Raw genomic sequence first — 22,382 nt, forward strand, 5'->3', positions numbered from 1 at the left:
TATGATGTGGCACAACAGCTCCTACGGGTTTAATTATACCAGGGAGTGACTGCACTCCACCCAGTTCATTTAAAACAGGCAATTTAGCTGTTACCAGAAATAGAAAGAATCATGGGGTCGAAATGAATGCAAGTCAGGAAGGTGGGATGAAAGATTACAAGTTGATAGCATGTTAGAGCTCTTGTTAATCCTTTTAAAAGGCCACCTAACAGAAAGACGAATAAAAATACAGGAAAATCACAGACAAATATGTAGCAAATTAGCTCAAAATGGAAATATGAATAATTAATTATAACTTGTTATAATTAATTATAAATATTTGGATCAGTTAATAGAATTAGAATGTAGCGGAATCAATATTAGAATCAATTCATCTGTTTGTCTAACGAACACTCAGTATTGATCGTTTATCATCTCTCAGAAAGGATATTTTTCATGGCCACAGAAAATTAACTCTTTTTCAACATGTAGCTGTGATTGTAATCGTTAAATTGATGTTGATTTACAAGCAGGGACCAGAATAAAAACATGTGAAAGGTACAGCAAAAGTTTTATTTAACTAAATCACGAACACATAACTAATCTAAACAAACACACACACACACACACACACACACACACACACACACACTAATCACGCATACATGGGAAAATGAAAAATGAAAGTGAATGAAATCGAAACTGAACAGGGGAATGAAACAATGACAAGAGTCATTTAACCATCTAAAAGAACCATCAGTTTTTTAATTCAAAGCACCTCGTGAAGAGTGGTCTACCGCTTATACTAAACCCCTTAATTGTATGATACTTTTAATGCCATTGTTGTTGAAAGAGCATCCGGATGCAGTCTCAGAAGAAAGTCTTGATGGTTCTGTAAGTCGATGATGTTGAAGTTGCAATCAATTTCTTCCGCATTGAATGAAGAAATGATGATGAACTTGCAGTGTTAGTTTGACTCTGTTATGGTCGAGGAAGTTACACATGGCTTGATGCGTTGAGGCCTGAGTGCGCCAGCACAGACAGCAACCAGAAGACGCAGAGAAGACAGCAAAAAAGAGGGAGAACTGTGTGGGGGCTCTTTAACTTCTGTGGATGGTCACTCCTCCCAGGGGTCAGTGAGCCAATGGTAACGTCTCGGTTACGTATGTAACCCTCGTTCCCTGAAGGAGGGAACGGAGACGTACGTCCCGTCGCCACAGTTGCTGTACCCTCGCTGTAGTGCAGACTAGGTTGTCTCCTCAGCGAAAAACAGAGTGCGATTGCATCTGCTCCCCTATTTATACCACCTGGCGGGGGCGGTGCGCATTATGCAAATATCGCACGCCAACTTCATTGGCCTGTTGTAGTTCACTCGAAGCTGATAGGGCTCTCTAGCGATATCCCAATTCGTCGGTCACTACTGACGTACGTCTCCGTTCCCTCCTTCAGGGAACGAGGGTTACATACGTAACCGAGACGTTCCCTTTCAGTCGGTCACGTTCGACGTACGTCAGTAGTGACCGACGAATTGGGATCCCAAATAAAGCGCCACAGTATGAACCCCTTCCAGTGCCCAGCGCAAGCTCTAGCCACCCGGCGCACCAGTGGGACGGGGAAGGGGGCGAGCTTACGCCGAGAGAGTCTACTGCTGTTCCGATATACCCACTAAGTAAACTAGACTACACTGGGGAAGCGAACCCGTAGGGGACGCTGCGGAGACCACTACCCACCTGTAGGGGAGGAATTTACGTGGAGAGTACACATATGGACTGGCCGTGGGCAGTACGCATATGGAGTCCCTGGGATGGCTCCACCTGGGTAGGGGGGAGACTCATCTGACAGGTGACAGCAGAGCTGGCTCTGCTAGGGAAAGACACGGGCTCGCCGTAGGGAGTTGACCGTGGACAAATACACACATGGGACCGCTCACGTGGAGGGGTCACGACATGTGGAACCCAGCCAAACGTCAACGTCGGTGACGGAGGTTTGGCCTGGCATCAGACACTCCGCAATGTCCGAGCCGAAGGGGGAGGCGGAGGAACTCGACAGGGTTCGCCAAGCGGGGAACTCGACTGGAGTAAAAAGGATGCACGTATCCGGCCCAGGGGGCGGGAGTGGCATTGCAAGCCGACACTAGAACGGGCTCTTCGCGTCTACCGGCTGGTGGAAGCGAGTACACGGGAAGATACCGGTTCTACACGAAGGCTATAGAATCTAGCGAACGTGTTAGGTGTCGCCCAGCCCGCAGCTCTACAGATATCTGTCAGCGAGGAGCCGTGCGCCAGCGCCCAGGAAGAGGCCACTCCTCTGGTGTAGTGGGCTCTCAACCTGAGCGGGCAAGGCACGCCCTGGGACTCATACGCCAGGGCGATGGCGTCCACTATCCAGTGGGCCATCCTCTGCTTGGAGACAGCCTTTCCCTTCTGCTGGCCTCCGTAACAGACAAAGAGCTGATCTGAGGTCCTAAAGCTTCGCGTTCTGTCCACGTACAGGCGCAGAGCGTGGACGGGAGAGAGCAAAGCTAGGGCTGGGTCTGCCTCCTCCGAAGGCAGCGCTTGCAGGTTCACTACCTGATCTCGAAAGGGAGTGGTAGGAACCTTGGGCACATATCCAGGCCGGGGTCTCAGGATAACGTGAGAGTCACCGGGCCCGAATTCCAGGCACGATTCGTCAACCGAAAATGCGTGCAGGTCCCCTACCCTCTTGAGCGAGGCCAATGCAACCAGGAGGACGGTCTTTAGGACAGTACTTTTAACTCGACTGATTGCAAAGGCTCGAAGGGACGACCCCGGAGAGATGTACGAATAGGTTCCACTTCAGCGCATAGAGGTTCCTCGTAGAAGGAGCTCTAGCGGAAGTGATGGTGTCTGCGACCGCTTGCGGGAGATCACTCAGAACCTCCGCGTCCCGTCCAGGGACCACACATGGAGTTTCCACAGGTGGGGACGCGGGTGCCAGAGGGTGCCCCGTCTCTGAGTCAGGAGGTCCTTCCTCAGAGGAATGGGCCAGGGAGGTGCTGTCGCGAGGAGCGTAAGGTCCGAGAACCAGGTCCGAGTGGGCCAGTATGGAGCCACTAACAAGACCTGCTCCTCGTCCTCCCTGACTTTGCACAGGAGCTGTGCGAGAAGGCTCACTGGGGGAAACGCATATTTGCGTAGGCCCCGGGGCCAGCTGATTGCCAGGGCATCCATGCCGAGCGTGCCGCCGGTCAGGGAATAGAACTGGCAGTGGGCAGTCTCCGGGAGGCGAACAGATCTATCTGTGCCTCGCCAAAGCGCTGCCAGATCAGCTGGACCACCTGGGGACGGAGTCGCCATTCGCCCGGAAGCGGAGGCTGCCGTGAGAGCTCGTCGGCTGCACGGTTGAGCACGCCTGGGGCGTGAATGGCACGAAGCGACCTCAGATGCTTCTGACTCCATAGCAAGAGATGGCGGGCGAGTTGCGACATACGGCGGGAGCGTAGACCACCCTGATGGTTGATGTACGCAACGGCCGCAGTGTTGTCCGAGCGGACCAGTACGTGCTTGTCTGTCAACAGCTCCTGGAAGCGGCCCAGTGCAAGACGTACTGCTAGCAACTCGAGGCAATTGATATGCCAATGCAGTTGGGGCCCCGTCCACAGACCCGATGCTGCATGCCCGTTGTACGTGGCCCCCCACACCGTGGCAGAGGCATCTGTGTGGACCACAGCATGCCTGGACACTTGTTCGAGGGGAACTCCAGCCCGCAGGAACGAAGAGTCTGACCACTTGGTGAGGGTGCGACAGCAGTTCGGTGTCACGGGGACACGGAACGTACCGCGCTGCCACGCCCATCTCGGGACCCGGCCGCGGAGCCAGTGTTGAAGCGGCCTCATATGAAGCAATCCGAGCGGCATGACTGCGGCTGCGGATGCCATATGCCCCAGGAGCCTCTGAAAGAGTTTCAGTGGGGCCGCCGTCCTGCGCTTGAGCGTACTCAGGCAGGTCAACACTGACTGGACGCGCTCCTCGGAGAGGCGCGCGGTCCAGGCGACCGAATCCAGTTCCCTACTGAGATAAGAGATCCTCTGCCCGGGGGAGAGTTTGCTCTTGTCCCAGTTGACCCGAAGACCCAACCGACTGAGGTGAGCTAACACCATGTCCCCGTGTTCGCACAACTGCTCCCACGAGCTGGCCAGGATGAGCCAGTCGTCGAGGTAGTTGAGATGCGAACGCCCTGTTCCTTGAGCGGAACAATGGCCGCCTCCGCAACCTTCGTAAAGACGCGGGGCGACAGGGCCAGCCCGAAGGGTAGGACTTTGTACTGATATGCCCGACCCTCGAACGCAAACCGTAGGAGTCTGTGACGAGGCAGAATCGAGACATGAAAGTACGCGTCCTTCAGGTCGATCGCTGCAAACCAATCCTGGGGACGGATGCATTTGAAAATGCACTTCTGCATAAGCATCTTGAACGGCAGCCTGAGAAGGGACCGATTCAGGACACGCAGATCCAGGATTGGCCGTAGCCCACCGCCCTTCTTGGGTACAATGAAGTAGGGGCTGGAGAACCCTGACTTCAAATCGGCTGGAGGGACCGGCTCGACTGCATCCTTCGCCAGGAGGACAGCAATCTCCGCCCAGAGAACAGGTGCATTGTCCAGGGACACACGAGTGTAATGGACACCCCTGAACACCGGGGGACGCCGGGCGAACTGAATCGCATAGCCGAGTCTGATGGTACAAATGAGCCAGCGGGACGGGCTGGAAAGCGCTAGCCAGGCTTCCAGACACCGAACCAGCGGGACCAAATGGACCACAGACGTACCGGGCGTGGGGCAGCGAGGTAGAGTGCTGGACCCGACTCGGACGGCATAGCGGCCCGTAGTGTGGTCAGACTCTGCAAGGTGGCAGTGTGAATGGGAGACGGCACATGGGAGGCGGCCTCAACCAACACACTGGGACCTGCTGGCGAAGTGAGAGGGGGCTGAGAGTGGCGAGGTGGGGCCTCGCGCACTGCCAGCCGCGCCCTCTTGGGACCTGGAGGGTCAGAAAACAGTTCTACTCCGTGGGCACCGCTGGTCTCCGGAGAGCCAGCGGCGGAACAAACCAAAATTCTCCACCCGGCCCTCCTCCGGGGAGGGAGCGATGCGGGCATCGTCTCCCGAAGAACTGTTTACCTCAGCTCCAGGTCACCAGTTTCTCCAGGACCGCTTCTCGCTAGCCAAGTGGCTTGGCTGCGGGCTGAGCGGGCTGGATTTTAGGCCAGCTTGTGAGATGAGAGCATCGAGAAAGCGTACTTAGACGATGACACACCTCTGCAAGGCTAGCCAGGGGTGTTTCCGGACCACCATGGTAGACATTGTCTGGCCAGGGGCCTGCGCTATGACTTGCATCATGCGTAGCTCAACCCCGACTCAGAACTACCCATATGCAATGAGTGCTTTGGCCTTCCACAGACTTGCCGGGGGCCAAGACCCATGCAGGGCAGAGGTGGTGTGCCCGTAGCACTGCCACCCCACCACAGAGGGTAGTGAGAGAGAAAAAACTTAATGCAGATATGACCCTTTTGGTGTTCCATATTTGGCACCAAGAAAGGCTTCTAAACTGCCAAGTTTTTCATGCACGTCCAGGCTAAGACAGGGGGCGGGGCAAGGCGAGTACGCGTCACACCACGCCCCCAGGGGCCCGGGAAAGCATGGTCGTTAACTCTGAATCTGATTCAGCATGAGCACATCACAACCGTGGGACGCTCAGCCTCATCTTCATGTCCAGAGCCCAACAACCCTCTCTCCAATGTAGCAGTCGACATCTGATCCTCTGCTGGAGCCCTGACTAAGATGCTAGGTCCCCCATGAGAAGGACCAGCAATCCACCCAGAAGCTACCAGCCATGTGAGAGAGTGAACGTGGTCGTCTAACTGAACGACACACGGCGCTGAGCGCCGACGTGGCCATGTTTTTACCAAACATAAACCACCCACGAACACAGTCACAGCATGTTTGCGATGCGCTAGAGGAGTGGGGGGCCCACGGAGATTGGCTCGGCAGGTAATGCCCCACTGTGATCCTCTGGTCACCCTGGCTTATTCACCAAAAGTAGTACTTTTCTGATTCAGAAAGAGAAACTAGATCGGGGAATAGGTGAGGGGACTCCACCTCGTTTGAGGCACTCGAGTCTCGACCACGCATCTAGAGCGCCGAACAACGCGCTGGGTTGCCATGGCAACGCGCGTTGTCAGCCGGCAGCTCGACGGCACACGGCGCGCTGAGCGCTCAAGCCCTTACGAGAAAGGCAAGACGAACAACGCGCCGACGTGGGCATGCTCTCTTTTTTTTACAAGAGAATATGAACCACCCACAAACACAGTCTCAGCACGCTAAGCAGACATGAGAGAAAGTGATTGTGGCCGTCAGTGAGGATAGGAAACGACCGCCTCCAGAAACGCACAGACAGAATGACGTCTTGAAAAAGACGCAGTGTCTGTCTGTGAAGCTCTTTTAGAAGCTCTTGTTCTTTGTGCCGAAGCACACAGGGAACAGCCGCGATGTGACTGCAGGTACACTTTTCACTCCCTGAGTCACACACACAGAGGAACCGGCCCAAATCGCAAACCAACGGGGCAAATAATGCTGTGAAAACAGCAGTTGAGAGCTGTATAACAGCTCGAGAAGCTCACTCTGGGAAGCTCGCGGCCTCGCTGTAAGGTGCCATAAAGCCAGCACTGTAGAACAAAAGCTCTTCAAAGGCTTGCGAAGTCACTCTCAGACTAACAGCAGGAACACACAGGTTGGCTCCGAAGCGAAAGACAGAGTGCGATTGCATCTGCTCCCCTATTTATACCACCTGGCGGGGGCGGTGCGCATTATGCAAATATCGCACGCCAACTTCATTGGCCTGTTGTAGTTCACTCGAAGCTGATAGGGCTCTCTAGCGATATCCCAATTCGTCGGTCACTACTGACGTACGTCGAACGTGACCGACTGAAAGGGAACTTAAGCTTCCAGAGGGAAAGTTTATGACTCTTTTTCTTCAAGCATAGTATTTGCATATGTTGATTGGGTGTTGATGCAGAAAATATTAAAGATTCTTGTAATACTACTTGCATAGGTATCAACATACAATATACACAATCATTTAGATCATCAAAATACAAATTTGTAGATACCAAGAATGGCATATATATTGTGATTAATCGAGTAATACTAACACATTTATTCAAGGATTAAATCATAGGCAAACACTATAAAAGAACATATATCACATAGGGAAATTGGATACATGATTGTACATGTCTCAAGTGATTATACAACTGAGTAGGAAAGGGTACATTATCTAATAATTCTATCATAAAGCATGGATAAAACGGTATACAGTACAAAAGACACTATACAAGACAGTAATAATCATACACACAATGTCCTAGAGATATGCATGTTCATTTATAGTTTGTTTAAATTAATGCAGAAAAATCATTTTTTTCTGGCTTTATGTGTCTTTTTTATGGCCTGTGCCTTTTCATGTGGCCAACTTTCACATTCTTTCTGGTCATAAATGGCTTTCATGCCTTGATGTTAGTTGTTCTTCGGGGGTTGTCCACAGATACCTTGGTGTCTCGTTTTGTTGTAGGTTGAGGGGTTTTAAAGATTATGTGTTAAAGATAACAAATAATTGTTTCTGATTGGTCCAGCCATTACAAATACATCACTTCCTCGCACAGGTTTCCAGCTTTTTTCCATGCAAACCCCCCTTCACCTCCCTTTCCACATCTCACGGCGATGGCCAAATCAAATCAGAGAAAGATAAACAAAACTTCATTAGTTCCTCCAGCTAGGCGAAGGTGAGGTCTACAGTGTTCCCCTCAGCTGAGCTTGCCCTGTTTTAACCCCGCTGTAACTCCCCCGCTTCTGCTTTCGTTCTGCTCTCCTGTGTGGTGAACTGCACATTTGTTTTTAATTGGGAAGGGAATTGACTTTGCATTTGAATCAATGTTCTCACTTGCTAGTATAAGTACATGCGCATTGGAACAAGACAACTCATTTGGATTATTCAAAGTTAATAATTGGCTGACTTTCCTACAATTTAAGGAAGCAAGGACATAACCGAGTCTTTGTGTGTTTCTAGCTGATTATCATACAGTATGTGTTTTTCAAAGTGCAGTTCTCTGCGGAAAATGTCTTTTTGTGATGCGTTTCTTGTGTAGAATATTAGCTAATCTTGCTTTGGTATACTATAAGAGATGCAACAACTATTTGTTTACACTTCTATACTAGATATTGCCTAATACACAAATGGCCACACTACTGACACTAATGATAAAGTACTTACACAGATTTTAAGAATAACACTATCATTTCACAGACCAGTAATGCAGTAAATGCTTCCCAAAACATTGCAGAATTGAATCTTAATAATTCATATGCCACAACTGAATCCTGCTTAAGAGAGCCTAATCACTGTGATAAAGAGCACCTAATTATAATTCACATAAAAATTAACATTCTGTCATTTGTGTATTTATGCTCATCTGACAGCAAAACATTTTCTGTTTTCGGTTCTGTGGTAAATGAATGTGATTTTTTTTTTTTTTTTTTTTTTTTTTCTCTCGACATGAACGTAGGCAAGGTTATACAGTGAATAATGACAATAATAGTGTGCAGGTTTGGAACAATATGAGGGTGAGTAAATAATAACAGAAGTTTCATTTTTGGCTGAACTCTTCCTTTCAACATGGCCTTTTGTGATGATGGTGTATAGAGACCCACAAAATGTGGGCTTCAGTTTTTGGCAGCATTAACATTGGGCACTTTGCTCTCTAATCTCTTTCTCCCTGAAAAAGGGAACATGAATGAGAGAGTGAGTATGTTTGTAAGATTCTCTGGTACACCATGTGCTTGGACATTCTTTTTTTTTTTTTTTTTTGTGAATGTATGAGTGAGTCACACATTCTCTTATGAATTTTAAGGTTTTGCGCACATGGGCTGAAAATCATTTGGAAATAGTCTGACAGAACATCCTGATCACATCGTAACATTGTGTACATCAAAACACAACAACAACAATAATAATGCTCATTTTCTCTCTTCACAGACAGCATCGAAGATTACATTCAGACCACCTCATCACATGTGGAATCAGCCAATCAGGAGCTTGCAAAAGCCAGCCATTATCAGGTAAGTTATTGATTTCTTGGAAAACTACTGCATTATGGCACACAAAAAGCAGTTTGGTATGTAAAAGGAGTCTCTCGGTAACAGTCTATGAACACAATTATTGTAGCAGGTTTGTTTATTAGTTTCAGTTGACATCACACAGTGAGATTTTCAACATGCTGTCATTCATTAGCCGCTCACTTCAGTAATCACCCTTCACCAATTACCTGACGGGTAGACCATAAACCTATTTGAAAATTTGTCATTGATTGTTCACTTGCTCTGTTTGAGTATTAAGTATTGTGTATGGAAACAAAATGGCTGTATTATGCCTTTGTCTACCCTGGTGCCATGCATAATTTAAACATTTAGTGGCTGTTTTTATCCAAATTGACTTAATTTGCATTCAAAGTATTTATTTTATCAGTTTATGCATTCCCTTGAAACCAAGTCAATGTTTTGGCAATCTAATCTTGAACATAGTAGTTTCAAACATTGTTACAGATGAATTGATAAATTATAAATTATAAAAAATAAAATTTTAAACAATTCTCAGTTTTTGTCACCTATGAGATATAAAAGGGATTTTTCTGATAAACAATTGACCCATCTCAACAATCTACTGTCAAACAATCAATAAAAAAAAAAAAAAGCAGGTTAAAAAACAAACATATGATGAAAGCCTCTGGCTTTCTTTAATAATATATTGACAAAAGTGTCATTGGTATAATGAAAAATCCCCCCTCTCTGAAGCTTGAAAGCTTAAATGAGCTTCACACAAAAGCGTTACCCATGCTCCATTTATTTGATCAATTTTATTCTCCTCTTTTTTAGGTTTCTCCACCTCATTGACTTCCCCAGTTGGCCTTATTGAAATCATTTCAATCAAATCAATCAAATCAAAGTTTATTTATAGAGCGCTTTATAAAAACAACAAGTGTTTACCAAAGTGCTGTACAAGCATAATCAGAATAAAATAATTTATACATAACAAAAATATAAAACATTGAACACATTTCACCTCAGCTTCATTTATTTCTTATCTCTGTTGTCCAGTCATAGATGTGAGACACTTTCAACTGTTGTTGTCTGCTCTGAGCATGTCTGCAGCTTTTTTCTACTTTGAGAACCTCACACTTATACTTTGACCTTTGTTATATTCCTGTCTGATTAGAGCAGTTGGTGTTGGTCGCGTTCTTTCACATTGTTCTTCTCTGGGATTCACAGTAAAAAAACCTCTGGCTAATAATGAGTGGTCAAGCACATGTTCTCTCACACGTTCATGCGTTTGTGTTTCTACCCATCCACCGGTTCCCATCCATGTGAGTTTGTGTGTCAAAGCAAATGAAAGTCCCAAAGGTGTGCTTTAGCATTCCTCTCTTGGCTGTAGATTTCTCGCCTCTTCCTTCCTCCACTTACAAGAGCGCAAGGGAGTAAATGAGTGAGTAGCAACAGCTTTTGGATTAATTGTCATTTCATTATCTCAAGGAGAGCTCAGCCGTGACCAAACTCACGCAGAGCAATTTAGCACTTCGTCGGTCCCGCTGCCGCCCACCCTGAGGGGAGGAGGGAGCCGCGTCTGGCTTAGGGCGCTACCCCATTTCCTTTCGAACATCTCCCATAAACCCACAGTGTTGAACATTACCCACGCAAGTCAATTAAAAATAGCAAGTCATTTTCTATCCGTGGCCCAAAATGTCAGTTAACTGAACGCAGGAAATAAATTGAATCTATAATCCATCAAGCCAAAAGCAGTTCCTCTTCGCTCATGGAAGGTCTGTAAATGACAAGAATGATGTTGTATCAGCCCCATCAGAGTTCAATGGACCACGATGGAACATGATTGTTCATTACCATGCTGCTGCTCCAAACTCTAAACTCAAATGAACAGACAGTGAACAGAGTTCACACCATAATACACAGACTCCAGACTTCAATTACCATTATTCATTTTCTCACTCTCTCCATTACAAGGCCATTTTGTGATGTGGAAAAGTGCTTTACTGGGTGCTCTTAACTAAGTGAACCTTAGTTAGGTTTATTTAATTCAGTTCTAAGGTCAGGAAGTATTTTGTACGAGTCTTTTACAGTTATTATGTCCCTTTTTCTGTAACTAGAAATACTGTGTTATACAGTAATGTCAAATTAACATACATTTTAGACACAATATTTGTAGTTATTTTCTCCATTTTTGCTCCTCAACGCAAATAGTGAACATAGCCACAGCAGAGCGCGTCTCTAAGAAACACACTCATTCTTTCCTGAATGAATCAGATTTTTGTATGAATCATTTGAACAAAAGATTCAATGACTCACTCATAAATACAGTCAATTGAACGAACGATTCACTATATATACACTACCAGTCAAAAGTTTGGAAACATTACTATTTTTAATGTTTTTGAACAAAGTCTCTTATGCTCATTAAGGCTGCATTTATTTCATAATAAATACAGAAAAAACAATAATATTGTGAAATATTATTACAATTTAAAATTATGGTTTTCTATTTTAATATACTTTAAAATATAATTTTTTTCTGTAATGCAAAGCTGAATTTTCAGCATCATTACTCCAGTCTTCAGTGTCACATGATCCTTCAGAAATCATTCTAATATGCTGATTTGATACTCAATTATTATCAATGTTGAAAACAGTTGTGTTGCTCAATATTTTTTTGGAACCTGTGATACTTTTTTCAGGATTCATTGATGAATAAAAGAAAGAAAAAAGAAAGAAATTACTGACCCCAAACTTTTGAACGGTAGTGTATATTGTTACAAAAGATTTCTATTTTAAATAAATGCTGATATTTTTTTTTACTTTTTATTCATCAAAGAATCCTGAAAAAGTATCACAGGTTACAAAATAATATTAAGCAGCACAACTGTTTCCAACATTGAAAATAAATCAGCATATTACAATAATTTCTGAAGGATCATGTGACACTGAAGACTGGAGTAATGATGCTGACAATTCAGCTTTGCATCACAGAAATAAATTATATTTTACAGTATATTAAAATAGAAAACCATAATTTTAAATTGTAATAATATTTCACAATATTATTGTTTTTTTTCTGTATTTATTATGAAATAAATACAGCCTTAATGAGCATGAGAGAGAGAGAGAGAGAAAGAGGGATGGATGGATAGATAGATATTAAAATAGCTTTTATATATTAATATATTTTTAAAATGCAATTTATTCCTTTGATGGCAAAGCTGAATTTTCAATCTTCAGTGTCACATGATCCTTCAGAAATTATTCATATGCTGATTTGGTGTTCAAGTAACATTTCTATTCTTTGATGAATAAAAAGTTCAAAAGAGCAGCATTTATATGGAGAAAAAATAAATATATATATATATATATATATATATATATATATAGTGCTTTTCAAGAGGCAAGAAAACAAATGACCAGTAAAATGTTTTCTTTGAAGAAAAGGTTGGGAGTTACTGCCCTTGCCGAGAAAAGAAAGGGAAAAAAAAACTCCTAGACCATAATACAAGCAAACATGTGTATTAGAATGCACATAGTAATCTAGTAAAAACCAATAGCATAACTACTGTTGTGCAACAAGATTATTGCTTACACATACATAACTCATATCTGGTGTGTACTACAATTTTTTTGCGTGCGTGGGCCGTGTTAGGCTGTATTTATGTCAGTTGGATGATCTCGTGGCCTGTAGAGTGTGACAGTGAGCGGGGTGTTGGATTATTATTTGCTATCTGGTTCTACATAAGCTGCATGCTGTCCCGATTGCACTGAATCCATGCGGACCAGACGGCTTATTTGTGTGCCCAGAGCAGATTCACTGCTTCAACATACCCTCCATAACCCTCCCTCCCACACACACGAAAACATAAGGGAGCCAAAGCGTGATCTAAGGGGGCAGAATGAAATTCAATTTATTAGTATCACTATTACTGTTGAGAATACTTGGGGTTAGGGACTTGATGATACCTCAAATCATGCAGTTTGTGGAGGAGAGGTGTGCTATTACTTTTCTGAGCCATCAGACTTGTGATTTTTCGCCTGGTATACAATAAAATGGACAAAAAAGTGTAATTTATTTATAGTGAAGGAGGGATCCTAGTTATATATGGAGACCATTTTCTGTCACCTTTGGCTAGTTGGGCATTCAGCCGGCGTTCTGACGTAGAACCTGGAAGCGCACGAGAATGACACAGAAGAGAAGAAATTGTTGAATAAAGTTGTTAATTTGTTTTGTTTTGTGCACAAAAAGTATTTTCATCACTTTATAAAATTAAGGTTGAACCACTGCAGTCACGTCGACTTTTTTAACGATGTCTTTAGAACCTTTCTGGATGTTGAAAGTAGTGGTTAAATTGCTGTCTTTGGAGGATTCAGAAGGTTTTACAGGTGTGGACTGACATGAGGGTGAGTAATTAATGACAGAATTTTCATTTTTGGGTGAACTAACCCTTTAATGTTCATTAATATTATCAATTTGACTGCATTGATTGGATGAGAAAAATCTTGAACTGAAGTGAACTACTCACCATACCCAAGATCCAGTTCCCATTGGTTGAACTTTCAAATGACATTGGAAAACACTACGTGTATGATCGCGACGCGAACGGATCCCGGAAGTCCTATAGCTTTAGCCAAGCAGCATGTCATGTCACTCCGTGAGGATTTTCTCAAGATCTACGCATCGTGTTATGTTATATGTAGGCTTGTTTGAATCGAGACAACCTGTTCTAAATAAAGATGTGTGATTTACTATATGGTCTACTAATGTTTTGCAAAGTTACAAAGCAGAACGTGGTGCAAAATCTCACTACCAATTCGTATGTATTTTACGAGGTGACTAATTCGTACGTATTTTTCTAAACACCAGGTCATTAGTACGAATTCATACGAATTTGGCAACTCGTAAAATACGTACGTTTTAGCAAAAAACGTACTAATTCATAAATGCAAGGTCATACGAATTCGTACAAATTAGCCAACTCATAAAATATGTACAAATTGCTGTGAGATCGTGTTGGACATTTTACGGTTTTATGTCAATAAATTGCTATTGGTTCATGAGATCGGCCAAAATTAGTGACTACTGATTGTGATTATCATCTGATACCGATCTTCGAACGATCGATTGAAGCATCCCTAGAACACTCTATCAACAACCAAGAGTAACACTTTACTAGTAACCTAGTAAAAACTACTTCGAACAACTTAGCATCTGTATGCTGTAGCAATGCCCTGACAACAATTTTGCATGATAAAGCATCACTCACCTTTTCTCCTGAAGATGTAAAATATTGTTACATGCAATATTTGCTTTATGTTGGTGCATTTTCCACAATCGTTGTAAAAATTTGGTGTAGAAAATAGAAAATAGGCCTATATTATAACGAGGAAACATCTTTCTGGTTTACTCGTTCTTTACAAGTGAATTGCCCATTGTGTTGAAAGTTTGTCAGGTTTGTATAATGAATGCAGAAAGCAGCTGATCAGTGCTATGTCATGCTGTGATCAGGCACAGCAATGCAAATCAATCATGCAGTGTAATTTAGGTAATGGTGATGAATGGAGTTTAGATGGTGGTGATGACTGCCACATAGGCCTGTCTGTAATATTGGAGCTGAAGTGGAATGAATATGTATGTGAATGAGGGGATGTTATGGAGAGTTTAGCATAGAAGCATTATTCTCCACGAGTTGGTATGTGGCGATGTTGGGATGTTGCCAAAGTCGCTTCTGCTAATAATGCAATAGCCTACCTTATAGATGTACGATACTGCGATTGAAACAGATGGTGATACTGTGGTACTTTTAGGGGTGTACAGATGCAGATATAAACTGATACTGAAAGAATATAATATAATATAATATAATGTTCCTTTAAGAATGTAAATAGTCATTTAAAGTTCATGCTGAATTTTAAAGTTTTTTCAAACTAATTACAGATCTTTGTATTATGTAATGATTCCTAATGACTTATTAATGAAAGTTATTATAAAGTGCTACCTTTTTTAAGATAATCAACATCATTTTTTTCAGTAACTGTCCCTCTTAACAATTAATATAAAGCAGTTGCTGCATTCAATTACGAAAACTGTAATTCAAATATTTGGCAGTCTAGACACATCCAAATAAAAATAATTTGCTTGTTGTCTCAGACTTATGTAGGTGTCAGGATCAAGGTACAACATTATAACCCTCCTTGTTCATCTGTAACACTTTCTTCCACTGAGCTTTCATGTACTTACAGCAGCCTAAGGCGAAGAACGGCGTGCCCCAAAGGCTGAACTGCAAAGTGAGGACCTCAAGTTCCTATTTGCTGTGTCTTTTAAACATCATAATCAGGAAGACTTGTATTCTGAATTTTTATGTAAATTGCACGTAAGCCGATTACAAGCCAGGCAGTGGCAGCGCAAACATTATTTATTTTATGGACCTTCAATTTTCTGAGCAGATGAGATAAAGGCAGAATAATATTATGACGGTAATCATCATGCTGCGTTATTATGACATTATAAAGACGTTTTTCATGTCACACAAGGTAAATGACTCTCTCCCCCTTCTTTCTCTCTCGTGAAACCAATGTCATTTTGTTTCTCATGAAAATGGGATGTCCATATGTGACTTATGTGGGTTAAAGTGAAATTTGCTGCTTTGTTCAGGGTTTGTTACAGGGGTTAATTCAGTTGAGTTCCTGGTGCAGAGGTTAGTAGATATGTTCCGCCCTTCTCCATGGCTGGAAATCCATTTGTGGTCACATGATGAGTTGGTCCAGCAGAAACAGTATTTTGCACTTGCCCTCATATAATAGTCATTTACAAGTGAAAAATGATTGGTTTTTCATATGTTAAATCTAATGTAAAACCATACCAATTTAGGGAAAATTGCCCAAGAATTAAATGACCCTCCTACCTCATTCTCAGGTGGAAAACAGTTCTACCAGTAGCATAAATAGTAAAGTAGTTCTGATAAAACCCATTACAATTAAAACAAAGACTTTTTTCAAAAACATTAGAAATAACAGTATAGTGACATCAGTATCATATGCGATATACATTTTTGTACAATTTAAATCAAAGTTAAAATCTTTAAGAACTAAATCAAAGCTTCTAATTAAATTATCAGCACATATTCATACAGTAGTTTCATCATTTATAGGACTACCCTAAAAACTTTTTCAATATCAAGGTGCTTTAGTTTTAGTGCTTCTACAGCAGCTTGATTAAATTGGATACATGGAGAGGGAGAAAATTCATTTCCCTTTTCCTTTTCTCTCCTCTCGCCGGCACTTCACTGCATCAGCTTTCCTTTTATCCTTAAGTCATTTTCCTTTTCTCTTTCTCACTCTGTGAACGTTTGCACACTCCATCTCCACCTCACCTCCCCCACCACAGCATCAGGAGAAAATTCAAGCTCTGAAATGGAGCAACAGTTGTATTGTCACCTAAAGCTTTTTTTGTTCCCTTTTTACCTGATTTATTTTCCTGTTTTCTCTGAATGACAGAGCAGGCCTGGGATAACACAGAGTGAAAATCAGCGCTGAGAGACTGTACGCTGAGTGATAGAGTGAACGAGGGAGAGAGAGAGAGAGAGAGAAAGTTTATAAGGCGCGGTTTTGGAGAAATGTAAGAAAGAAGCGAGGGAATCTATGGTGACCAGCTGCAAGAGAGGAGATAGCAGAGAGAGGCTTTTAATTCCCAATCCCTACAGAGCCTTTGAAAATTACCAATCTTCTTATCACAGACGCAGGGCTGCTTATGCAAATTGTTGTGGAGTGGAACGTTTAAACGGAAAATTACTCGACAGCAGTTTTTTTTTTTTTTTTTTTGCCTCCTTGCTTCCCTCCCTCCCCCCACATGCACACTTCCACATAGAAAGCCTGTTTCCAGTCTCAGATAAGAAGATGAATTGCTCTTCGCGCTTTGAAGCACGTCAGGATTTAAAGACTCCAGCCTAGCTGTGGTCTACAACTGGTGCTCTTTCTAGCTTTGTCAAAGAGAAAAAGATGGGGAGTAGGGAAGGATATTTCAAAACAACATAGAATCTGCGCTCCAAAACGTCGGAGCCGCCCGCAAAGTCAGAAAAACGTATTGAAACGCACTCAGCAAGCAAATTCTATTCACTGTTGTTTATTTTTCCCACACTTGTTGGTTGCATTGGTTCTGAACTGTATCTCAGACATGACAAAGCAATAGATACGTGGGGGGTTTCAGTCTTAGACGTTGAAAGTCCAAATGACACTTTTGGCAGTTTTCCAAAATTCTTTTGAAAACGGAGCAAGGCTTCCTCCCACCGCAGCGTCTTATCAGAGCCGAAGAGCATCAGAGAGCCAGATGGGTTTTGCGAACGCCGTTCAGCCAGAACTCGAGCACGGCGGAGAATGCGGCTCTCTCATGCTTGTCCAACAGCTCTTGACTTTAGGCCACAATTCAGTTCTGTCTTAGAGAAATCATTTTCAAAGCATGTCTCTGTATTGAGGAGAGAGCCTATAGAGGTCAATTGATGGCAGTGCCTTCATTTCGTATTGCGGTATTGCGTCGATGGCGAGAACCTGTTTGGAAAATTACGGTGTAATTTTGTTCTTTTATTCCATGCGGGTCGTTTTGTACCTAGACGGGCCGTTCATACTGGATAATGACTGTTTATTTATTGATTTTAACAGTGGTGCGTGACTGAGAAAGAATTTATTCTATGGATTTTTTGTTTTGTTTTTTTTCTTTGTTTTTTTTGTTTGTTTTTTGGCAAATCTATGTGTTATTACTCACAAGTCTTGCTGTTGTTATTAGTCTGTTAAGAGTAGCTGGATGGTATCTGAATGAATTTTCAGTTATTGTGGCAAAGCTTCGACTAATTTAACTAGTATATTCTGTATCTGTATATTCTGTAATTGTCATTAAAAATTACATTCGATGAAAGCTGAAATAGTATTTTCTATGATAAAACGGTTTTCCTGTCTTTGATTCTAACTGGTCAATAGCTGTGTTTTATTTATGATAAAACATGGCTATGACCGCTTCACCCAAAGGTTCTGTGTATCACTACACAACACCCTTAGCAACCACTCTTAGCAACGTAAATTGTATGTTCTCATTTGATATTGTTCATTGAAGCTTATTGTATTATGTAGAAGAATGTTGTGAGAAAAAGATTGAGTGAGCGAGTTTATTACCTGCATTCAGATTTAGCATTATCCTTCAGGTCAGTCCTATGTTCATAATAAAAAATCTGTTTAAATGTCCGATGTATCTTCTTGTCCTTTTAACATTTAAGGGGGTTTCCCGTGACTGACAGCGCTAGTCAAAGCATTTGTCAGTTGCGTCTTGTTCCGTGTTCACAACAGTTCAGTCTTTTCAATATAAAAGTCTTCGCTACTGACTGACACACTCATAAAGACAGTCTTTGCCGCCATCTAATGGCGTGAAAATGTAACTTCTGTTAATATTTGTATTGTGTGGTAACTGTTTTATAAAAGCAATAAGGTACTCGAGGCTAGTGCTGTATCGCTTCGCGTCGTGCCTAACAGCTCCCTTCATCGACTTATTCACGATACAGCGCAGCCTCTTGTACCTTATTGCTTACATAAAGCATACTCCAATAATCTGCTTTATTTACATCTTTGGAAAATCCTTTTTTTACAGTGTAGCTCATTGTTTTCGTTTATGTAATTTTTGCATACTTTACTCACACTCACTAGTTTCAAACCTGTGTGCCTTTCTTTCTTCTGTGGAATACAACATAGCAGAACACTGACACGGCATTATGCTGTAATGAAAGTGAATGGTGACCAGGGGCTGTCAAGCTCCAAAAATAATAAAAAGTATGTAAACAAATGCTACACACACAAATACTATGCTAATCGTCTCCACTGCAGTTCACAACTCAATGAATGTGAATATATGCATATTCAAATGTAGAGATAAAATTTGAGAACTACAGCAACAGGAAATATTTGCATGGCTTCAGTAGACCTGGTATATAATGCATGTTGTTGTATGGAATACTTTTATAGTGTAAATTTTTTTTGTCAATTTTAAAGCATGAAATCCATTGGTCACCATTCACATTGTATGGAAAAGAGCAGCATAAACATCCTGCCAAACAACTCCCTTCTGTGTTAAACGGGGCAAGTTAAACAGGTTTGTACTGAACTTTTGGGTGAGCTATCATTAATCATACAGTAACATCTTAAACCTTTTCTTCTTTTATTCTGTTATCCACAGAGGCAGCTGAGGAGGAGGAAGTGTTATCTGCTAATCGCCGGAGTGCTGCTTCTTACATTGCTTATCATCATTATTGCAGTCTCAGCCAGAAAATGAGAGCAAGGCCACAGGTGAGCAATGTCTGTTGTGCCCAGTCTGTAATAAAAACAACAAAATTAAAAAAGAAAGTGAGAAGTTTCAGAGCTCATGGTGTTCTCACTGAGCTCCTAAATTGTGCTATGAATTTGCTTCTGGAATTTACCCACGTAATGCCGCCAAAAGGTGAATATGTACATTTTCCTTGGCCGGACATCACTTTTGGCAACTACTGTATATATAATTTAATAAAATGTTAATAAAAATCTTTTAATAATTTTTTAATGAAACATTTTCAATACACTGTAAAACCAGATAAGTTCAGAATAATTAACTTTTTGTAGACACCGCTTAACTCAAAACATTTAAGTAAACCAACTCAATTTTTTAAAGTTAACTAACTCAAAGATTATGTTAGTATAACTTCATTTTATTTTGCACTACAAAATCTTGTTAATTACAATTTGATTGAAATATTGAATAAACTCACAATCTTTATGGTTAAGTGTTAGCAACAGCTAAGTAACACATAACTATCAAAGAGCCCATCACTATACTTGCATGGATTGTTAATCAACCATTCTCGACCTAACCTCACCATGATGGTAGCCCAAAACTTCAACATAACAAAAAACAGCTTTAAATAACAAAATAACAAAGCATTAAACAATAACACATCTCCCCCTATATGAATCTTGTGCAAAAAACAAACCAAAAAAAACCCCCACAAAATAACACTTAATTCCAACACGTATTCTCTTTACACAGTCTGACGCAAAGCATTCTGTGAACTGGAAATCTGCTGCAACTCAGTTTAAGTTCCGCTTACTAATATCAGATTTTGAGTTCACGTAACTTTTTTCTATTAAGTACAATGAACTTTCTGTAGTATTTGAGTGAAACAAACTAATTTCATTTAATTAGTTTAAACTGTTCGGTTTTACAGTGTATTATACAGATTAATATAGTTCTTTTTACATTTGCCTCAGCTTCAGCTTTAGTTTTTTTTATTATTATTATTTAATTATAGCTTAGTATTATATTAGCCTAAAGTAGAAATTCAAGAAAAGACTTGCCTCCTCATTTCGTGAACTGATAACACAAGTCATTCAAAGTAATCAAAGTAACTATACCTGCCTCATTTATCCCCAAAATACAGTGCAGAATGTTCTAAACAATTCATTTTGACTGAAGCAGGTAATTTAGACATCTGTTTTCATCACTGAATAGTAAAATATCCAGTACCTTCAGCTTCCCCTTGTTTAAAAATTTTAAAGACTATCATTTCCATAAAAAAGGTGACAAAACAATCTTGCTTGCCTAATTGTTTCTTGACATTTGTGTAACCTGAACTGATGTATCAGGATGCTATTTTTCACTGCGAAAAGCCAATGTGTGAAAGCACTTCAGACTAATATTTCACCATTGAGCAGCCTCTCTGGGGGGAGTGGGATTTTATCAGTTAGATGGATTACCTCCTCATTCATCTCTGAAAGGCCAACTGACAATTACACTCTTCTGTTATTCATTTATCCTCACAATCTACTTTTATTCGTTCATTGACTCATTCATTAGTTCATTGGTTTTTCTCGTTCATCTATCTGTGAGGAGGAAGAGTGTTGGGAACTGGGTGAGGACTGACTCCATTTCCATGAGATGTTTATCTATGTGTTCGATCTCTCGCGGCCTCCCTCGGGGAGACGAGGCTGAGTGACAGCCTGGACTCCCTCTCATATCGATCCGTACCCCTTCCGCTCTCCTGCTTTTCCTCTGGCAACACGCACACACCTCTTTTTATGTGGTGTGTGTGAAACTGAAAGCAGATAGCATCTTTAATTAAGTAGCTCTTAACTCACATTTGTGAAATAGAGTGAAACACAGAGCACAAGTTGTTTGAACTTTGGTGCTAAGATCTCATCTTTTACCAAGCGCTTGAGCAAAGAAGAACAGTTGAGAGATTTTGTCACTAAAAAAAAATCACTCAACTCAAGCATACTCTCCCATTTGCCTTGTTCACGAATGGAAAACTTTAAGTACTAATTGATGTAGAAATTTCAGTATTCCACCACTTATGTTGTTTTGACCTACAACTTTCTCATTTATGCTGTTATGTCTTTTATAATTTAAATACTAAATTTTCACATTTTCAGAAGAAACTGTAAGTGGTGCTTTTCTGTGCATACAGTATATATAACATTTAAAAGGTTAGTTCACCCAAAATTAAAATTCTGTCATTAATATCCTTATGTCGTTCCAAACCCGTGAGGCTTTTGTTCATCTTCGGAACACAAATTAAGATATTTTTGATAAAATCCCATGGCTCAATGAGGTCTGCATTGACAGCAAGTTAATTTACACTTTTAAACGCCCAGAAAGCTACTAAAGACGTATTCATGTGACTACAGTGGTTCAACCTTAATGTTATAAAGCGACGAGAATACTTTTTGTGCGGCAAAAAAACAAAATAACGACTTTATTCAACAATATCTATGTGGGCGATTTCAAAACACTTCTTCATGAAGTTTCGAAGCTTTACGAAGCGGTGTTTTGAAATCGCCCATCACTAGATATGGTTGAATAAAGTCGTTATTTTGTTTTTTTGCTGCACAAAAAGTATTCTCGTCACTTCATAACATTAAGTTTGAACCACTGTAGTCACATGAACTGTTTTAAATACATCTTTAGCTTTCTGGGCATTGAAAGTGTTAATTTTCTTGCTGGCAATGCAGGCCTCACTGAGCCATCGGATTTTATCAAAAATATCTGAATTTGTGTTCTGAAGATGAACGAAGGTCTTACGGATATGGAACGACATGAGGGTGAGTAATAAATGACAGAATTTTCATTTTTGGGTGAACTAACCTTTTAAGAGCAATACAAGACAAAAATTCTAAAATACATTCAGATGATACTTTTTTAAAACATATCTCCTATATAAACACATTGTCTGTTTACATTAAAACACTGCAGTCCAGTAAAATATGTTTAACAATCTATA

The 22,382-nt window shown here is 41.6% G+C and overlaps 1 protein-coding gene across 3 annotated transcripts in view; it reads left to right on the forward strand.

Moving 5' to 3' along the window:
- The window catches only part of tsnare1 (T-SNARE Domain Containing 1), a 196,022-nt gene that overhangs the window by 103,416 nt on the left and 70,224 nt on the right, over nucleotides 1–22,382 (forward strand). For all 3 annotated transcript variants that reach the window (XM_051864836.1, XM_051864835.1, XM_051864834.1), the window contains exons 10-11: nucleotides 9,029–9,111; nucleotides 19,310–19,419. In XM_051864836.1, the coding sequence (XP_051720796.1) occupies nucleotides 9,029–9,111; nucleotides 19,310–19,405 (179 nt within the window). In that variant the 3' untranslated portion in view covers nucleotides 19,406–19,419. The remainder of the gene's footprint in view (nucleotides 1–9,028; nucleotides 9,112–19,309; nucleotides 19,420–22,382) is intronic.

Source organism: Ctenopharyngodon idella, chromosome 16 (genome assembly GCF_019924925.1).
Source record: "Ctenopharyngodon idella isolate HZGC_01 chromosome 16, HZGC01, whole genome shotgun sequence".
NCBI classification, from domain to species: domain Eukaryota; kingdom Metazoa; phylum Chordata; class Actinopteri; order Cypriniformes; family Xenocyprididae; genus Ctenopharyngodon; species Ctenopharyngodon idella.